The sequence below is a fragment of the Suillus discolor genome (genome assembly GCF_016758755.1).
Source record: "Suillus discolor strain FC423 chromosome Unknown F5147scaffold_40, whole genome shotgun sequence".
Lineage (NCBI taxonomy): Eukaryota > Fungi > Basidiomycota > Agaricomycetes > Boletales > Suillaceae > Suillus > Suillus discolor.
In genome coordinates this window covers 69,162-86,999 of record NW_024541287.1, presented here as the reverse complement: position 1 = coordinate 86,999, position 17,838 = coordinate 69,162, and the positions used below count along the sequence as shown (strand labels likewise).

Below are 17,838 nucleotides of genomic sequence, written 5' to 3'. Positions count from 1 at the left end.
CGTGTGTTACATGTATGACCTGTCGAAGTTTTATTAGTAGCATGTGAGTCAGTGTAAATTGTCGAACAAGATTATGACATACGTACACAATATAATTCGGCCTTAGAGTAGCGATTTTTCAAGAGTAAACGTAGATGAAAGCAACCTATTATCTGTCTGAACAGAAAGAATGATCATGATTCATAAAAGCCAGAGGCGGCCGATGACACCATGAAATTGAAGAGGTTATCACAGCATGGTCACCCAGACGAACGGACAGAGAGTGAAGGGCCTGGAAAGGATGAGTAGCATCTCTGATCAGGTAGTTGATAGAGAAAAAAACCCGCTATAATGCGTCCCAGCACGAGAAAGGGTGGCCTTCAGAGCGGTAGTAGAATGTCCCTGAGCGCGAGCAAGAATGTGTCTGGAGGGTCTGTCACAGGAGCAACACTCTAGTTTCATATATATGCTCAAGTACTATGTAGGCAGACCAAATACGATTTTAGCTTCGATAGCATAGTGCCTGTCCATCCAGCTTCACGCGCAGGTCTATTCTCGTCTTCCATGACCGATGCGAGCGAGGTGACAAGAGAAATTGGCACAAGTGTGAATTCCGGAACGTCATTGCTTGCAGAGCTGTGACTTAGTAAGCTTGGTTCATATTTTGACTCCGCAAACAGCGCTGCGGACTTTGATTAAAATTTAGACCAGGAGGTTTGGTGCGCGAATGCAAACCCTTGTATTATCGATTCATTGTGCCCACGCGACTATTTTGTACTTATAACAACACATCCTTCGAACTTCAACCCTCCGACAAGTTGTTTTGGACCCTCGTTTCCGTTTCCCCGTTGATAGTAATTCTAAAGCCCTGATTCATCGCCGTAATTTGGTGTTGTCACAGGTAACTATATTATAGCTTTCATGTAGTTAATACTCGATAGTACTGATCTGTGCCAACACAGGATGGACCTCCATGGGAACGATGGATTTCACTCTTAGTCTCTTACAGGATAGGTGTTTACTGAAACACGATACCATCGAGATGAGCCTGTACAATCAGAAATTAGCTTCCTGGCGTGACGTCAAGTGCACGATGCATTGCACTCGCAATGAGCGGCCATCATGGTAAGTCATGTCATGATGACGAGTCATTCGTAAGGACAACTTATTTCAGGCTCGGTATCTGTCCTGTTACGTTCTCTTATGCGAAACCCACGTAACCTCGACTGCAACTAAACCGTACAGGTTGATCTTTAGATCTCCCTAGCCCAATTATATGAGTAGAACGAGGACAGACTGCTATCATTGCGTCATAGTACCGCTGGTTTCACCCCAACCGTTGGTACGTTTTCACACCTGTGCCAAAATCGAGTATGTTTACTCTAGGTAACATCTCCGTTAGTCTCGGAAGTCTCACTAATGACACTGCTATTGGCAAAAGCAGTCTGAGCCTGCCTATAGAGTGTCCAATTTCGAATCTTCCAAGCAAGTCGCAAGCTTCCATTGGCCTGTGTGTGAGAGATCGATGACTGCATGATTTCACAGGGAACTCAATTTTTGCAAGCTCACAGCGAAAACACCCCAAAAATCGCGTTAGAAATAAGTTGCCAACATCACAAACGACTGGAACTCGCCTGGTGTTAAGCAGTCCTGTGCGTAATAGTGATTTGGGAATCATACTTGATTACCGGCTGCGTGTTTGATTTCGTACCGTTTCACCTGATCAGGGTTGTTGAGGCGTGAGCAAATCCTCATCTCCATCATGCTGATTTTGGTCATACAAGCGCTGAACGGTGGTATATCTAGCACGAACGCTGCCTATTTGCTCACACCCACCCCTCGAACATGACCTTCGTCTTAAATGGTCCCAGTTACTGGCCGTATATCAGTTCGGATATCTTTTTAAGTTATTGGATAGGTTTGTCGCTTTAGGATGTCCAGATCTAACGTTGACATGCAGTTTCGCAGTTGCCACGGGCGTGGTGGTGGTATATGATTGGGGTGAGCATGACAGTGTTCGAAAATCGATGATATTCTCATGATATTTCCAGTCTTGACACTGGGACAAGAGGTATGTCGATGTTATCGTTGGGGTAGTTAACTTGCTAAGAATGGTGCCATAGATTGAACTCATCTGGGTGAGTGACAATAGTCCTGTATCGGAAGAAAAACAGGAGAATGTAATTAATTCGCGGCAGAGACAACGCTGGTCTCTCATGACAGTGCTGTATTTGATTGTTCGTACCCATGTCGTGCTCTAGTGTGGTGGGCAACTTGTGCTGACTCCAAAATGTTTTAGATACGCTATATTGGAATACCATTTTCTGTGTATGTGTCGAGATCAACAACTTTCCACTTTGCTAATCAATCATCTCTGACAACTAGTGTCTCTCTCCTGCGTATGTCTCGTGTTCGCTGTGTTCCATTTTCTGACCGGCGGCACACAGGATTTGCGCCCTGGGTATCGCTGACAGATGCAGTGAGTATTCTGCAACCATCTCATTCCCATTCGATCAATACACTCATATGTAGGGGTGAGTGAGAATACAAGCATTGAAGTTTGCTCAACATAATGACTCGATAGGTGTAAGTCGGAGTCTTTGATACTAGTGCGAGGGCGTTCACTAAATGCGAGTTTTAGGCACTATCATGTTCTACACAACGAGTGCGACAAATGTAGTCGTAGCTGCCATGTTGGGCAGTGAGTCCCCCAGGTGCAATACCTCTGTGATATTGACCTGACTGACGCACGATGCAAGTCGTCATGATTGCTCGGTTGCATGCAATGTATCAGGGATCTAGAGCGATGCTTATCTTCCTTGTTATTATGTTCCTAGCTATAAACATCCCCTGCGGAGTAATTGCAGCAATAGAACTCAACGATACTGTACTAGGTAAGCTTTACTTGTTGACTTGAAGACCACAGCTCATTAGGCGAACACCAGAGGAATTGATACTCTCTGGCACGTATAAGTGCTATTATGTATATGAAGTGGACGAGCAGCTTCTTTTTCCGATGGTTTGGATGCTCAACACTGTTTGGGAGGTCCTCGCACTGTGTCTTTCAGTTTGGGTTGCTGTGAAACACTTCCGTGACCTGCGACGACTCGGCCCTTCGACAGGATTGACCATCGGGGACTGTTTCAGAGTGCTGATACAATCTCACATTCTTTATTTTGCAAGGTGAGCTTGTGGTGTGAATGCGGTTATATTTTGCTACTCAAGTTCCGCACATGTTAGCTTTTTTAGTGTCTCCTGCCTCCAGCTTGTTGCTCATCTGTCTCCAGAAATCTCGGTGCGCTGACCTGTTGATGATATCTGCATGCAACTACTGCTCATCGGTTCTGTAGAATTCAGATTCCATTGGAGCTCTGACACTCTCTGGTGCTCTTCAAATTTTATTCGTCGTGCAATTGTTTGTGCTGGGACCACGCCTCATCTTGAGCGTTCGAGAATACCACGCCAAACTCGTGGCATACTCCGACGCAGACACTAGCATGAATTCGATTGTCTTCCAGGAGCATGTACATGTATCGACTAGCAGTACTGTGTAGGGATATGCTTGCCGAGTGGTCTTGTATCGCAGGCGAGAGATGGATGAAAGAAGGACTAGCACACACCTGTTTGATGCGAACAATGGTAAAAGTATGTGATCGGCAATTCGATCGCTGATTTTGTCAGCATTCCAAGTTTCTTATTTATCTCGATCGAATGAATTGGACTTGCACATGTCTGGTTTAAGGTGTACCTGGGAAGCCCTTGGATAGCCAATAGTACCAGGCTATACTGTCAAGCGAGACAGCTGATAGACTAGAAATCTACACTTGTGAAAATTACTGTCTGTCAGCTGTTTGAACACAAAGACTGAAAGCAAAAGTGCGCACGATATATGGAAGCTGAGATGGCTTGTGATGGAATGGCCCTGTCGCATCTACTGCGTCATTATCCATCTGGGCTGTTCGAGTAGGGCGCGATGCGACTATTCTATGGACCAAGGAAAGTAGAAGTGGCATGTCCGAGCTCAGACAGCTGATGATCCGAGAATTCGACTTATACATGATTATCATCTGAGCACGATGCACGAAGAACTAAAAATAATAACCAAGGACTGACCATGATCGCAGACTTGTGCATTGGGCATGTATAGCCTGTCGAAGTTCTACTAGTAGTATGTCCGTCAGCGTGAAATCTCAAACGAGATTATAATATACGTACGCAATTCAGAGTGGCATTGGAATAGCGTGTCGAAGCCCAGGCAGCTGATAAAGCTGATATTTCAAATTTCAAGGGTGAACGTAACCAAAAGCAGCTTATCATATGTCTGACTAAAAAGAACGATCAGATTCATATATAAAAGCCAGATGGCCGATGATACCATAACATTAAAGAGGTTATCACAGCACAGCGTCACCTGAACAAACAAACAAAGAGTGAAGGACTTGGAAAGCAAAGTAGCACGTCTGTGATTAGATGATCGGGTAGTTGACAAAGAAAAAAACTCACTATAAGATGGGAAAGGGTGGCCTCCTGAGCGGTAGTAGAATATGTCTGGAGGATCTGTTAACACTTTAGTTTCATATATATATTTGAGTATTATGTAGGCAGACCAAATACGATAGTCGTTCCTTCTAGTTTTGATGGCATAGAGCCTGTCCGTCGAGCTTCACGCGCAGGTCAATCCTTGTCTTCTATGATCGATGCGAGCGAGGTAACAAGAGAAATTGGCACAGGTGTGGGTTCCGGATCGGCCGCCTTAATATTGCTCGCAGAGGCAGCAGAGCCGTATTACAGCTTGGTTCATTTTTCGACTCCGCAAACGCCGAAGGTAGTAGCGCTGCGGACTTCCAAGTTCAACGTTTATCTGCCAACACAGGACGGACATCCGACCTACACGGCAACGATGGATTTCAATATTAGTCTCTTACATGTTTACTGAAACACGATGCCATCAAGATGAGCGTGTACAATCAGAGATTAGCTTCCTGGCGGTGCAATTTCCCCCGATGATGTCACATAGCTATTCAACATGGTGCGCTTTGTATTGTATTGTCTGAGTTCCGCAGAATGAGAATGATCCTTGCTCCATAAGAATAATTGGAGGGCTGTTGCGCCTCGAGCTCATGATGCCGAAAAGTGTGTACACTTGTTTCATGCATATCCGTACACGCTTACAGCTAGACCAATTCGCTTCAACACGTAAATTTCGTCATTCGCCAATGACAGATCAGAAACAGTTCTAGAACCATTTGCTGTGTGTACGTGTGTATCCCCTCTGTATATAAATGTATGTCCGTGGAGTACGATTTGACTGGGGGTATATCTAGCGTGAACGCTGTCCATTCGCTCACACCCATCCCTCGAACATGACCTTCGTCTCAAATGATCCCACCTACTGGCCGTATATCGGTTTCAACATTTTCTTGAGCTATTGGACAGGTTTGTCGCATCAAGATGTTTAGATCTGACGTTGACGTGCGGTTTCACAGTTGCCGCGCTAGTTGTGGTGGTATACGATTGGGGTGAGCAGGATAGTGTTGGAAAATTCCTGTTATTCTCATGAAATTTTCAGTCTTAACACTCGGACAAGAGGTACGTCGATGTCATCGCCGGAGCGGTCAACTCGCTGAGAATGGTGTCATAGATTGAACTCATCTGGGTGAGTGACAAGAGTCCCGTATCAGAGGAAGACGAGAATGCAATTAATTCGTGGCAGAGAAGACGCTGGTCTCTCATGACCGTGCTGTATTTGATTGTTAGTGCCTCATGTTGTGCCTTAGCGTGGTGGGCAACTTGTGCTGACTCTAAAATGTTCTAGATACGCTATATTGGAATACCATATTCTATGTATGTGTCGAGATCAACAACTTTGCACTGTGCTAATGGCTCGTCTCTGACAACTAGTACCAATATCCTGGGTATGCCTCATATGCGCTGCCTGTGTTCCATTTTTCTGACCGGCGGCACACAGAAAACATGGCATCAGTATCGCTGACAGATGCAGTGAGTATTCTACAACCATCTCATTCTCATCCAATCAATACGTTCATATGTAGGGGTGAGTGAGATTCCAACCATTGAAGTTGGCTCAACATAATGACTCGATAGGTGTAAGTCGGAGTCTTTGATACCAGTGCGAGGATGTTAACTGATTGGGAATTTTAGGCACTATCGCGAACCACGCAGTGAATGGCACAAATGTGGCCTTGACTGCCATGTTGGGCGGTGAGTGACCCAGGTGTAATACCTCTGTGATATTGACCTGACTGACACGATCAAGTCATCATGATTTCTCGGTTGCATGCCATGTATGAGGGATCTAGAGCGATGCTGATGTTCCTTGTCATTATCTTCCTGGCTGTAAACATCGCCTGCGCAGTGATCATGGTAATAGCCCTCAAGTACCTTGTAGGGGGTAAGCTTTACTTGTTGACTTGAGGAACAGGGCTTATTGGATAAACACTAGGGGAACTGATAATCTCTGGCGCGCATATGTGCGGTTATGAATTGGAAGGGACCGACCCGCTGCTTATTTCAATGATATCGGTCCTCAACAGTGTTTGGGAGGTCCTCGTACTGTGTCTTTCAGTCTGGATTGCTGTGAAACACTTCCGTGAGATGCGACGATACAGCCTCTCGACAGGATCGAAGATCGTGGACTGTTTCAGAGTGCTGATACAATCTCACGTTCTCTATTTTGCAAGGTGAGCTTGTAATATGGATGCGGTTATGTTTTTCTGCTCAAGTTCCGCACATGTTAGCTTTGTTGGTGTCTCTTGCATCCAGCTTGTTTATCTCTCTCCAAAATTGGTGCGCTGACCTTTGACTGACATCTGCGTGAAACCACTGCTCATCATTTCTATAGAATGCGAATTCTATTGGAGATCAGATACTCGATGGTGCTGTTCAAATTTTATCGGTCGTGCAGATGTTTGTGCTGGGACCACGCCTCATCCTTAGTGTTCGAGAATACCACGCTGAACTTGTGGAATGCTCCGACGCAGAAACTACCATGAATACGATTATCTTTCTGGAGCATGTACATGTATCGACTAGCAGTACTGTGTAGGGAAATACTTGCCGAGTCGTCTGCAGGGGGGAGAAATTGGTGGAGAATCCGTCGTGTTATTTATTTAATATATGGTGTTTCGAAGTATATTTGAAATCGGCATCAGGAACGGAGTAGCTACTTACCTATGCTTGCACCAAGTGGTGAGCTGAGATATGTTAACATGGGGAGCTCGAGCAAGGGTTTGCGGAGCCGGCGTTAGCAAAAAAGCAGGGCTAGGAAGGGTGCAGAGTTAGCAGGAAAGGAGAGCTAGAACCAGTGCGGGGCGAGTGCAGAGACAAAGTTCAGGGTCTCAGGATCTTCAGGGTCCAAGATTACATAGAACGCATACACATGTTATACATAGCCAGGAGGCAGAGCATCTTCATCCTCTTCAGAGTTCAAAGCTGGCGGTTTCAACGTCTAGCAACTGACACGGTCCTTGATCCCCATGGTACTTGATGCCAGATATTGAAATACGATGATAATTTGTGCAGGTACCCAGACGGCTGATTCTACCTGTTTTCGAAGTTTCGCACTGAAATGATGAAAAAGTGACTATGAAGTGTGAAGCCCACCTGGCTGATATAGATTAGCTCATTAGCCTGAGATGCATTTCTATCCATTCGGGCCACGGAGAAGGAAAATGAAGGAATCCCGCGGACTCATCGCTCGGCTGTAGCGAATGAGCATGACAAGCTCGAGATGAGGTCTACTGAAGCCCCTGCTAAGCACGACCATCAAAGTAAAGCACTAACGAAATACAAACTTGCATGCATGCATACACCAATTGGCATCGATCAATCGATCACAATCGCTCCTGGGGCAGGCAAATGGTCACTTGAACGGCGCAAGGTGTATTGATGGCGAGAAGTTGAGGGAAACGCATGTTCGACAATCCGCGTGACGGACAAGAAGGAAGAATTGCATAGAGCAGATTTGGAGTAGATGCCAGGTTATAGATAGATAATAAAACTTGGAATGCTAACAGAATCGGCGATCTGATTTCTAATAGACCTTCTCAACACAGTTCGTGTCGTCGTCCCTTGTACAAAAGTGCGTTTTCCAGGATTCATATCATCATTTAGTCGATGCCTTACCTATTGAGCGAATTGACAGAAGAACATATATGTTCGGTTCAAGGCGTGCCTGGGAGACCAATAATTTTCTCGGTCTACTTATATGAGTCGAGCCCTTTCTGTCGAGTGAAAAGGGTTGGAGTATCTTTGTGACGTCCAAACAAAGTCTGGTTTTTCGACAGGTGGTAGAACGGCGGCAGCTCGGCAAATCATGCGGGGCTTGAAATTTTGCATCAGCTAATGCGCACCAACTTAGGTCCAATATGGAACGGTTCAACTTCTACACGTTATCTTATATTCCTCTGTCGCGTCCGCGTCCGCCGCTTAAAAACAAGAGGACTTGATGGATCGTCTGATGGCTCCTTCATGTTTCAGGTTAGAGAACAGTTCAATGAAAGAAATCAGATGGATATGATCGCCGTACTGATCTCCGGTCCAAACCCCGTCCTCAAACGCCGGTAATCCGATAAACGAGACGTCCTCGCTCCAACATGTCATTTGCCAATGACGTCGATTCTTAGATTATATATAGTCCTCAACCATTTGCTGTATGTATATGTGTACGTGTGTATCCCCTCTGTATGTCCGTGGAGTAGGATTTGATTGGGCGGCAATATATCTAGCACGAACGCTGCCCATTCGCTCACACCCATCCCTCTAACATGACCTTCATCTCAAATGATCCCAGTTACTGGCCGCATATCAGTTGGAATATTTTTTTGAGCTATTGGACAGGTTTGTCGCATCAAGATGTCTAGATCTAACATTGACATGCAGTTTCACAGTTGCCGCGGTCGTCGTGATGCTATACGATTGGGGTGAGTAGGACAGTGTTCCAAAATCGCTGATATTCTCATGATATTTCCAGTCTTAACGCTCAGCGGAGAGGTACGTCGATGTCATTGCCAGAGCAGCCAACTCGCTGAGAATGGTTGTCATAGATTGAACTCATCTGGGTGAGTGACAAGAGTTCCGTATCAGAAGAATGCAATCAATTCGCTGCAGAGAAAACACTGGTCTCTCATTACCGTGCTTTATTTGATTGTTAGTACCTCATGTTGTGGTTTAGCGTGGTGAGCAACTTGTGCTGACTCCAAAATGTTCTAGATACGCTATATTGGAATACCATATTCTGTGTATGTATAGAAATCAACAACTTCGCACTTTGCTAATGAGTCATCTCTGATAACTAGTATCTCTGTTCTACGTATGTTTCATATGCGCTGTGTTCCATTTTTCTGACCGGCGATACACAGAGTATATGCCATCGGTATCGCTGACAGATGGAGTGAGTATTTTGCAACCATCTTATACCCATCCAAGCAATATACTCATATGTAGGGGTGAGTGAGACTACAATCATCGAACTTGGCTCAACATAATGACTCGATAGGTGTAAGTCGGAGTCTTTGATACTAGTGCGATGGTATTCACTAATTGGGAGTTTTAGGTGCCATCACGGACTACGCAGTAAATGGCTCAATTGTGATTTTGACTGACATGTTGGGTGGTAAGTTGACCAGGTGCAATACCTCTGTGATATTGACCTGACTGACACACGATGCAAGTCATCATGATTTCTCGGTTGCATGTCATGTATCAGGGATCTAGAAAGATGCTTATGTTCCTTGTTATCATCTTCCTGGCTGTAAACATATTTTGCGCAGTAATCGTGGCAATAGCACTCCACGAGACCGTAATGGGTAAGCTTTATTTGTTGACTTGGAGGTCACGGCTCATTGGGCACACCAGAGGAGATGATACTCTCTGACATGCATACGTGCGATTATGGGATTGGTAGCGAAGAGCGGTTTCTTATTTCAATGGCCTGGGGGCTCAACACTGTTTGGGAGGTCCTCGCACTGTGCCTTTCTGTCTGGGTTGCTGTGAAACACTTCCGTGACCTGCGACAACTCGGCCCATCGACAGGATCAACTCTCGGGGACTGGTTCAGAGTGCTCATACAATCTCACGCCCTTTATTTTGCAAGGTGAGCCTTGTAATGCGAATGCGGTTATATTTTTATGCTCAAGTGCCGGACGTGTTAGCTTTGTTGGTGTCTCTTGCCTCCATCTTGCTGCTCTCTCTCCAAAAATTGCGGTGCGCCGACTTGTCGCTAACATCCGCGTGTAACCACCGCTCATCATTTCTGTAGAAATCAGATATTGGAGTTTCGATACTCGGTAGTGCTCTTCAAATTTTTATGGTCATTCAGATGTTTGTGCTGGGACCACGCCTCATCCTGAGCATTCGAGAACACCATGCCAAACTCGTGGCATACTCCGACGCAGAAACTACCATGAATTCGATTGTCTTCCAGGAAGATGTACATGGATCTACTAGCAGTACTGTATAGGGAAATGCTTGCCGAGTAGTCTACGGGGAGCAAAAATATGGTGCAGGATCCGTCGTGGTATTTATTTAACATGCGGTGTTTCGAACTATACTTGGAAGGTCTAGACAAACCTATTTCTTGTTGCATTACTATTGGAATGCCATATGCAGTACCCGCGCTTGAACTAATTGGCAAGGTGAAATTATCCGGAACGTCCAGTAACCAACCTGGTCCTTGATGGGCGATGGAAATATAACGAGAATCAGTAAAAAGGTGGGAAACGCGGGAGACTCGAAGACGTTTTGCAGGAACATTGAAGAGTACCATGACGTCTCGCATGTGGGCTGTCTCGACGACCAATAAGGAAAACAACTTGTGGGTGTGGGTAACCGGTGATATATGATATATCTGATATATTGCACGAATACATTAGCTCAGGATGATCTTGAGGAGAATAAAGTTCCAGAGAGGAACGATGATCCAAGATTCCAGGTGTCGATGGTGGGAAGGTTGTCAATCCCGCACTAAACGGAAGCACGATGAAAAAAGGATGATGTCAGGCTAGATAAGGCATCGACTGTCAGAAATGATGATACGAATCCTGGAAGACACAATATTAGTACAAGGGATGATGACACGAACGATGGCGGAACAATGAAAGTATGTCATTGGGAAGTAGATCGCCAATTTTGTTAGCATTCCAAGTTTTTTTATTCATTAGATCGAGCGAGTTGAAAGAACATACACGTTTAGTTCAAGGCGTGTCTGAGAGGGGTGAAAGGAAAATTAAGGACCAAGAGTATGTAAGTACTTACAATATGTAAAGTGTAACGGTGTTATGCTCGAGGACAGCGGACGCATGAGCACTGATGTCGATGGTCAGCCCAGCATATCGAGAGTAGTGGAACAGGGTAAACAACTTACAGCTGGTCAAAACCAGACACCCTGTAAGCCGTCTCCAACACCCGTACCAGGTTGGTTAGATAGCGAAAGCGATCGTATTTAGAACGAAGACGAGGTGAAGGGTTTGAATGCATTAGAAAATGTGAACATAGTGTTATTGTATCCGTGAAGGGGTGGCCAATCAAGTGGTTGGAGTATCTTTGTGGCGTACAAACAAAGTCCGAAACTGAGGATTCTCGGCAAACACCGAAGGTAGTAATGGCTTTTATAAGTTACAGCTTGTCTGCCTTAGACCAACGCTACAACATGTAATTTTCGTAATTTGCCAATGACGTTGATTCTTAGATTACATAGATACAGTCCTAGACCATTTGCTGTATGTACGTGTGTACATGTGTATCCCCTCCAGTGTATGTAATGTCCGTGGACTCTGGAGTAGGATTTGACTGGGGGTATATCTAGCACGAACGCTGCCCATTTGCTCACACCATCCCTCGAACATGACCTTCGTCTCAAATGATCCCGGTTGGTGGCCGACAATCAATTTCAATTTGTCAGTCAGCTATTGGATAGGTTCGTCACATTAACATGTCTAGATCCAAGGTTGACTTGGGGTTTTGCAGTTGCCGCCGGCGTCGTCGTGGTACACGATTGGGGTGAGCAGGACAGTGTTCGAAAATCGCTGATATTCTCATAATATTTCCAGTCTTAACACTCGGACAAGAGGTACGTCGATGTTATTGCTCGAGCAGCCAACTCGCTAAGAATGCTGTCATAGATTGAACTCATCTGGGTGAGTGACAAAAGTCCCGTATCAGAAGAAAACAAGAGCATGCAATGAATTCGCGACAGAGACAACGCTGGTCTCTCATGACCGTGCTGTATTTGATTGTTCGTACCTCATGTTGTACTTTAGCATGGTGGGCAACTTGTGCTGACTCCAAAATGTTCTAGATACGCTATAGTGGAATACCGTATTTTGTGTATGTATCGAGATCAACAACTTCAGACTGTGCTAATAGCTCATCTATGACAACTAGTGTCAATGTTCTGGGTATGTCTCATATGCGTTGTGTTCCATTTTTCTGACCGGCGGCACACAGGAAATATGCCATCGGTATCACTGCCAGATGCAGTAAGCATTCTGCAACCATCTCATTTCCATCCAATTAATGCATTCATATGCAGGGGTGAGTGAGGTTTCAACCATTGAACTTGGCTCAACATAATGACTCAATACTAGGTGTAAGTTGGAGTCTTTGATACTAGTGCGAGGGCGTTCACTAATTGCGAGTTTTAGGCATTATCGCGTACTACGTATTAAATGGCACAACTGTGGCTTTGACTGTCATGTTGGGTGGTAAGTTGACCAGGTGCAATACCTCTGTGATATCGACCTGACTTGCGCACGATTCAAGTCATCATGATTGCTCGGTTGCATGCTATGTATCAGGGATCTAGAACGATGCTTGTGTTCCTTATTATCATTTCCCTGGCCGTAAACATCGCCTGCGGAGTGATCATGGCAATAATACTGAAAGATACTGTAGGGGGTAAGCTTTACTTGTTAACTTGAAGAACACGGCTGATTGGACAAACACCAGAGGAGCTGGTACTCTCTGGCATTTATATGTGCAGTTCTGAATTGGAAGGCAACTCCCTGCTTCTTGGATCAATGGTTTGGATGCTCAACACTGTTTGGGAGGTCCTCGCACTGTGCCTTTCAGTTTGGGTTGCTGTAAAACACTTCCGTGAGCTGCGACGACTCGGCCCATCGACAGGATCGACCATCGGGGACTGTTTCAGAGTGCTGATACAATCTCATGTTCTCTATTTTGCAAGGTGAGCTTGTAATGTGAACGCGGTCATATTTTTCTGCTCAAGTTGCGCACATGTTAGCTTTGTTGGTGTCTCTTGCGTCCAGCTTGCTTTTCTCTTCCCAGAACTCCCGGTGCGCTGAGCTGGTGCTGATATCTGCGTGCAACTGGTGCTCATCATTTCTATTAGAATTCGGATTCCCTTGGAGTTTCGATACTCGGTGGTGCTCTTCAAATTTGTATGGTCATTCAGTTATTTGTGCTGGGACCACGTCTCATCCTTAGCGTTCGAGGATACCACGCCAAACTGGTGGCATACTCTGACGCAGAAACTAGCATGAATTTGATTGTCTTCCAGGAGCATGTACATGTATCGACTAGCAGTACTGTATAGAGAAATGCTTCCCGAGTGGTCTGCAGGGAGAAGAAATTTGATCGAGGATCCGTTGTGATATTTATTTGACTTATAGTACATCTGAAAGGTCTAGGCAAATCTATTTGTTGTTGTATCACTACTAGAACGAAGTACCCGCGCTTGAACTAAGTGTTAAGGGGAAATTATCCGGAACGTCCTTTGTTGAAATACAACGAGAATCAATAAAAGTGCCTTGAGCATTAATTCTGCGCGTTGGTGTTCCACTGTCTGGACATATAGATACTGCGAATCGTGAAGCCACATGGCTGATAACTCATCAGTGCTCAGATGCGATTTCTTCCATGCGATGGGTCAAGGAGAACGTACGTGGCTCCGAGTCTGATGGCACTGAGAGGGGGACCAGATACGAGATAAGGTGAAAGGAGGACTGAGGACCGAGAGTATGCAAGTACTTACAATATGTGAAAGCTATGCTCGAGGACAGCAAATGCATGAGTGCTGATGTATCGACGGTCAGCCTAGCATATGTCGCCGAGAGTGGTGGAACGGGGTAAACAACTTACAGCTGTTCAAAAACCACAAATAAGCTGTCTCTAACACCCGTACCAATTCTTTTAGGTACAAACTCCATATTGGAACGTGCAGATTAGAGTGGGTGCACATGGGCAGGCATTCTCAGATCGGAAGTCTGTAGAGAAGACGTCTAGGAATAAAATTGAGTTGTGGCATATAGCTATGCCAGCGTGATGGCTAGAGTACGTATAATACTTACATGTAAATTTGAACCTGATGCCGGACGAGGATGAGCTGAGGATTGGCAAGATGAGTTATATCGTGAGACGGGGTTAGATAGCGAAAACGATCATATTTAGAACGAAGACAAGATGAAGGGTTTGAATGAATTGGAAAATGTGAACATAGTGTTGAGTATCCGTGAAGGGGTGGCCAATCAAGTGGGTGAAAAGGGTTGGAGTTATCTTTGTCGCGTACAAACAAAGTCCAACTCAATTCTCGGCAGACACCGAAGGTAGTAATGGCTTTTATCACAGCTTGTCCACAGACCTACGCTCCAACTTCATGTAAATTTCGCAATTTGCCAATGACGTCGATTCTCAGATTAGATACAGTCCTAGACCATTTACTGTGTGTATGTGTGTACATGTGTATCCCCTCTGTATGTAAATGTATGTCCGTAGAGTAGGGAGCGCTGAACGGTGGTATATCTAGCACGAACGCTGCCATGGCATTCGCTCACACCCATCCCTCGAACATGACTTTCGTCTCAAATGATCCCAGTTTGTGGCCACAAATCAATTTAAATATTATTACCAGCTATTTCGAAGGTCTGTTGCATCAAGATGTCTAGATCTAACGTTGACTTGGGGTTTTACAGTTGCCGCCTGCGTCATGGTGGTATACGATTGGGGTGAGCAGGACAGTATTAGAAAATCACTGATATTCTCATAATATCTCCAGTCTTAACACTGAGACAAGAGGTACGTCGATGTCATCGTCGGAGAAGCCAACTCGCTGAGAATGGCGTCACAGATTGAACTCATCTGGGTGAGTGACAAGAGTCCCGTATCAGAAGAAAACAAGAGAATGCAATTAATTCGCGGCAGAGACAATGCTGGTCTCTCATGACTGTGTTGTATTTGATTGTTAGTACCTCATGTTGTACTTTTTAGCGTGGTGGGCAACTTGTGCTGACTCCAAAATGTTCTAGATACGCTTCATTGGAATACCATTTTCTTTGTATGTGTCGACACCAACAACTTTGCACTGTGCTAATAGCTCATCTGTGACGACTAGCGTCTTTCTTCTGGGTATGGCTCATATGCGCTGTATTTCGTTTTTCTGACCAGCAGGACACAGAATATGTGCCATCGGTATCGCTGACAGATACAGTGAGTATTCTGCAACCATCTCATTCCCATTCAATCAATACACTCACATGCAGGGGTGAGTGAGAATACAGGCATTGAACTTTGCTCAACATAATGACTCAATAGGTGTAAGTCGGAGTCTTTGATACTAGTGCGATGGTGTTCATTAATTGGGACTTTTAGGTACTATCGCGGACTACGCAGTAAGTGGCACAATTGTGATCGTGACTGCCATGTTGGGCGGTAAGTTACCCAGGTACAATACCTCGGTGATATTGACATGACTGACACACGATGCAAGTCATCATGATTGCTCGGTTGCATGCCATGTATCAGGGATCTAGAACGATGCTTATGTTCCTTGTTATCATCTTCCTGGCTGTGAACATTGCCTGCGGAGTGATCACGGTAATAGGACTCAACGATATTGTACTGGGTGAGCTTTACTTGGTCACTTGAAGAACACGGCTGATTGGACAAACACCAGAGGAGTTCATACTTTCTGGCACATATGTGTGCGGTTATGTACTATATGAAGGGGACGAACAGCTTCTGTTTTCAATGGTTTCGATTCTCAACACTGTTTGGGAGGTCCTCGCACTGTGCTTTTCAGTCTGGATTGTTGTGAAACACTTCCGTGACCTGCGACGACTCGGCCCATCAACAGGATCGACTATCGGGGACTGTTTCAGAGTGCTGATACAATCTCACGTTCTTTATTTCACAAGGTAAGCTTGTGATGTGAACACGGTTATATTTTTATGCTGAAGTTCCGCACATGTTAGCTTTGTTGGTGTCTCTTGCTTCCAGCTTGCTTTCCTCTCTCCAAAAATCTTTGTACGCCGACCTGTTGCTGACATTTATGTGTAACCGCTGCTCATGATTTTTTGTAGAATTCGACTTCTATTGGAGCTCAGATAATCGATGGTGTTTCTCAAATTTTATTGGTCATTCAGATGTTTGTGCTGGGACCACGCCTCATCCTGAGCATTCGAAAATACCATGCCAAACTTGTGGCATACTCCGACGCAGAAATTAGCATGAATTCGATTGTCTTCCAGGAAGATGTACATGTATCGACTAGCAGTCTTGTATAGAGAAATGCTTGCTGAATGGTCTGCAGGGAGAAGAAATTTGATTGAGCATCCGTTGTGATATTTATTTGACATATAGTATATTTGAAAGGTCTAGGCACAGCTATTTCTTATTGTATCACTACTAGAACAAAGTACCCGCGCTTGAACCAAATATTAAGGGGAAATTATCCGGAACGTGCTTTGTTGAAATACAACGAGAATCAATAAAAGTGCCTTGAGCATTAATTCTGCGCGTTGGTGTTCCACTGTCTGGACATATAGATACTGTGAATCGTGAAGCCACATGGCTGATGACTCATCAGTGCTCAGATGTGATTTCCTCCATGCGATGGGTCAAGGAGAATGAAAGGAATGAATCGTGTAAACTCATGGTTTGATTGTACGTCTTTCGGTATGGATGATGATGCAAATCCTGGAAGACGCACATCAGGATGACGACACAAACGATCCGTAATCAACTTGTGTACAGATAAAAACTCACCTCAGCTTACTCATGCCTTGCAACAGTTTTCCATTGACTAGCCGCGCGGCTCTTTATCGCATCACGGGTATTGCAATACCCTTCATGTGCGCCAATGGTGGTGCGTCGCTTCAGAATGCAGTGAATTGTATCATGTATGCAAAGCACTTCGATTGTGTTGAGCAACCGCTAGAGTGACCACGACAATCTGAATATTGGAGATACACATATTGATCGCAGTCGTTCTGCCAGAGGTACTAATAGTGTCCCACCTAGTGAGTCCCCAGCACACTGTCCAAACCGTGCATCGATCTAGATTCGGGATCCTTGTGATCTGGCGAGTCCAGACAGGCGATATAAGGAAGTCCACAAAATTTTCTCCCTTCTACACACATCATTTGTCCAAGTACAACGCACACGATATCCAGATGAATTATCGTGCGGATGTTATAACTAAGTAACGCGTCGCTGAGATAGATCAATGATGTCAAGTGTGATCAGTTTTAAAAAAGAAACTGACGGCTCGAGTATATCACAAATGCATGCAGCAAGAACATCAGGGGTGGTGAGTGGTGAGTAGAGCAGAAAATCGGGGCTTCAAGTCGGAAGGCACAAAGCGCACCTGCAAAAGTATCAGTGAGATGCCGATCATGAAGTTTTAGGACTCTGCCATACATACTTTGATCAGAATAACATCATATATACAACTGTAAATCATGTGTCAGATATGTATTAGGGCCCTTGCAACAATCTGTTTCCATCTTGCCAAGTAGCACGACTGTGAGAGTAAAATACTGAACGAGATGCATACACACAACACACCGTTGACATCAATTAGAGTCGCTCTAGTGCGAAGAAATG

General features: G+C 44.9%; 5 protein-coding genes across 5 annotated transcripts; all 5 read left to right on the top strand.

The window, feature by feature from the left end:
• The first annotated feature begins 1,478 nt into the window (after window positions 1-1,478).
• F5147DRAFT_261852 (uncharacterized protein) lies at window positions 1,479-3,220 on the top strand. The gene is made up of 12 exons (XM_041428911.1): window positions 1,479-1,718; window positions 1,786-1,897; window positions 1,948-1,980; window positions 2,031-2,050; window positions 2,103-2,117; window positions 2,178-2,216; window positions 2,279-2,307; window positions 2,365-2,378; window positions 2,427-2,462; window positions 2,621-2,680; window positions 2,739-2,873; window positions 2,925-3,220. Exons 2-12 carry the CDS (start codon window positions 1,825-1,827, stop codon window positions 3,164-3,166), a joined length of 696 nt encoding a protein of 231 aa, XP_041290962.1. The 5' UTR covers window positions 1,479-1,718; window positions 1,786-1,824; the 3' UTR covers window positions 3,167-3,220.
• A 1,941-nt stretch (window positions 3,221-5,161) lies between these two features.
• Window positions 5,162-7,098, top strand: F5147DRAFT_261829 (uncharacterized protein). The gene is made up of 14 exons (XM_041428910.1): window positions 5,162-5,234; window positions 5,304-5,415; window positions 5,466-5,498; window positions 5,549-5,568; window positions 5,621-5,635; window positions 5,693-5,731; window positions 5,795-5,823; window positions 5,881-5,894; window positions 5,948-5,983; window positions 6,142-6,201; window positions 6,257-6,391; window positions 6,443-6,680; window positions 6,738-6,786; window positions 6,842-7,098. The coding sequence occupies exons 2-14, from the start codon at window positions 5,343-5,345 to the stop codon at window positions 7,043-7,045; spliced, it is 945 nt and encodes a 314-aa protein (XP_041290961.1). The 5' UTR covers window positions 5,162-5,234; window positions 5,304-5,342; the 3' UTR covers window positions 7,046-7,098.
• Window positions 7,099-8,373: 1,275 nt separating this feature from the next.
• F5147DRAFT_838217 (uncharacterized protein) lies at window positions 8,374-10,659 on the top strand. Its single transcript, XM_041444135.1, has 13 exons — window positions 8,374-8,663; window positions 8,727-8,838; window positions 8,889-8,921; window positions 8,972-8,991; window positions 9,045-9,147; window positions 9,211-9,239; window positions 9,297-9,310; window positions 9,360-9,391; window positions 9,554-9,613; window positions 9,672-9,806; window positions 9,856-10,093; window positions 10,152-10,203; window positions 10,259-10,659. Exons 2-13 carry the CDS (start codon window positions 8,766-8,768, stop codon window positions 10,457-10,459), a joined length of 990 nt encoding a protein of 329 aa, XP_041290960.1. The 5' UTR covers window positions 8,374-8,663; window positions 8,727-8,765; the 3' UTR covers window positions 10,460-10,659.
• Window positions 10,660-11,638: 979 nt separating this feature from the next.
• Window positions 11,639-13,583, top strand: F5147DRAFT_838216 (uncharacterized protein). Its single transcript, XM_041444134.1, has 14 exons — window positions 11,639-11,751; window positions 11,804-11,914; window positions 11,965-11,997; window positions 12,048-12,067; window positions 12,120-12,134; window positions 12,194-12,232; window positions 12,296-12,324; window positions 12,382-12,395; window positions 12,445-12,480; window positions 12,642-12,701; window positions 12,760-12,894; window positions 12,946-13,183; window positions 13,241-13,292; window positions 13,349-13,583. The coding sequence occupies exons 1-14, from the start codon at window positions 11,670-11,672 to the stop codon at window positions 13,550-13,552; spliced, it is 1,068 nt and encodes a 355-aa protein (XP_041290959.1). The 5' UTR covers window positions 11,639-11,669; the 3' UTR covers window positions 13,553-13,583.
• A 1,030-nt stretch (window positions 13,584-14,613) lies between these two features.
• Window positions 14,614-16,568, top strand: F5147DRAFT_261652 (uncharacterized protein). The gene is made up of 14 exons (XM_041428909.1): window positions 14,614-14,708; window positions 14,762-14,877; window positions 14,928-14,960; window positions 15,011-15,030; window positions 15,083-15,097; window positions 15,157-15,195; window positions 15,261-15,289; window positions 15,347-15,360; window positions 15,410-15,445; window positions 15,604-15,663; window positions 15,722-15,856; window positions 15,908-16,148; window positions 16,206-16,257; window positions 16,314-16,568. Exons 2-14 carry the CDS (start codon window positions 14,775-14,777, stop codon window positions 16,515-16,517), a joined length of 981 nt encoding a protein of 326 aa, XP_041290958.1. The 5' UTR covers window positions 14,614-14,708; window positions 14,762-14,774; the 3' UTR covers window positions 16,518-16,568.
• The last annotated feature ends 1,270 nt before the right edge of the window (window positions 16,569-17,838 follow it).

What these genes read in the sequence shown, in the direction of transcription:
- F5147DRAFT_261652 (XM_041428909.1), top strand. Translation starts at nt 14,775, where the DNA reads ATGGCATTCGCTCACACCCATCCCTCGAACATGACTTTCGTCTCAAAT. An exon ending in TATTACCAGCTATTTCGAAG is followed by an intron (nt 14,878 to 14,927) that starts GTCTGTTGCATC and finishes GGGGTTTTACAG; the next exon opens with TTGCCGCCTGCGTCATGGTG. An exon ending in ATCGCTGACAGATACAGTGA is followed by an intron (nt 15,446 to 15,603) that starts GTATTCTGCAAC and finishes TGGGACTTTTAG; the next exon opens with GTACTATCGCGGACTACGCA.
- F5147DRAFT_838217 (XM_041444135.1), top strand. Translation starts at nt 8,766, where the DNA reads ATGACCTTCATCTCAAATGATCCCAGTTACTGGCCGCATATCAGTTGG. An exon ending in TTTTTTGAGCTATTGGACAG is followed by an intron (nt 8,839 to 8,888) that starts GTTTGTCGCATC and finishes GCAGTTTCACAG; the next exon opens with TTGCCGCGGTCGTCGTGATG. An exon ending in CGTGATGCTATACGATTGGG is followed by an intron (nt 8,922 to 8,971) that starts GTGAGTAGGACA and finishes TGATATTTCCAG; the next exon opens with TCTTAACGCTCAGCGGAGAG.
- F5147DRAFT_838216 (XM_041444134.1), top strand. Translation starts at nt 11,670, where the DNA reads ATGACGTTGATTCTTAGATTACATAGATACAGTCCTAGACCATTTGCT. An exon ending in ACATGTGTATCCCCTCCAGT is followed by an intron (nt 11,752 to 11,803) that starts GTATGTAATGTC and finishes GGGTATATCTAG; the next exon opens with CACGAACGCTGCCCATTTGC. An exon ending in GTCAGTCAGCTATTGGATAG is followed by an intron (nt 11,915 to 11,964) that starts GTTCGTCACATT and finishes GGGGTTTTGCAG; the next exon opens with TTGCCGCCGGCGTCGTCGTG.
- F5147DRAFT_261829 (XM_041428910.1), top strand. Translation starts at nt 5,343, where the DNA reads ATGACCTTCGTCTCAAATGATCCCACCTACTGGCCGTATATCGGTTTC. An exon ending in CACGTTCTCTATTTTGCAAG is followed by an intron (nt 6,681 to 6,737) that starts GTGAGCTTGTAA and finishes CGCACATGTTAG; the next exon opens with CTTTGTTGGTGTCTCTTGCA. An exon ending in TTTATCTCTCTCCAAAATTG is followed by an intron (nt 6,787 to 6,841) that starts GTGCGCTGACCT and finishes TCATTTCTATAG; the next exon opens with AATGCGAATTCTATTGGAGA.
- F5147DRAFT_261852 (XM_041428911.1), top strand. Translation starts at nt 1,825, where the DNA reads ATGACCTTCGTCTTAAATGGTCCCAGTTACTGGCCGTATATCAGTTCG. An exon ending in CTTTTTAAGTTATTGGATAG is followed by an intron (nt 1,898 to 1,947) that starts GTTTGTCGCTTT and finishes GCAGTTTCGCAG; the next exon opens with TTGCCACGGGCGTGGTGGTG. An exon ending in TGACAGTGCTGTATTTGATT is followed by an intron (nt 2,217 to 2,278) that starts GTTCGTACCCAT and finishes AAAATGTTTTAG; the next exon opens with ATACGCTATATTGGAATACC.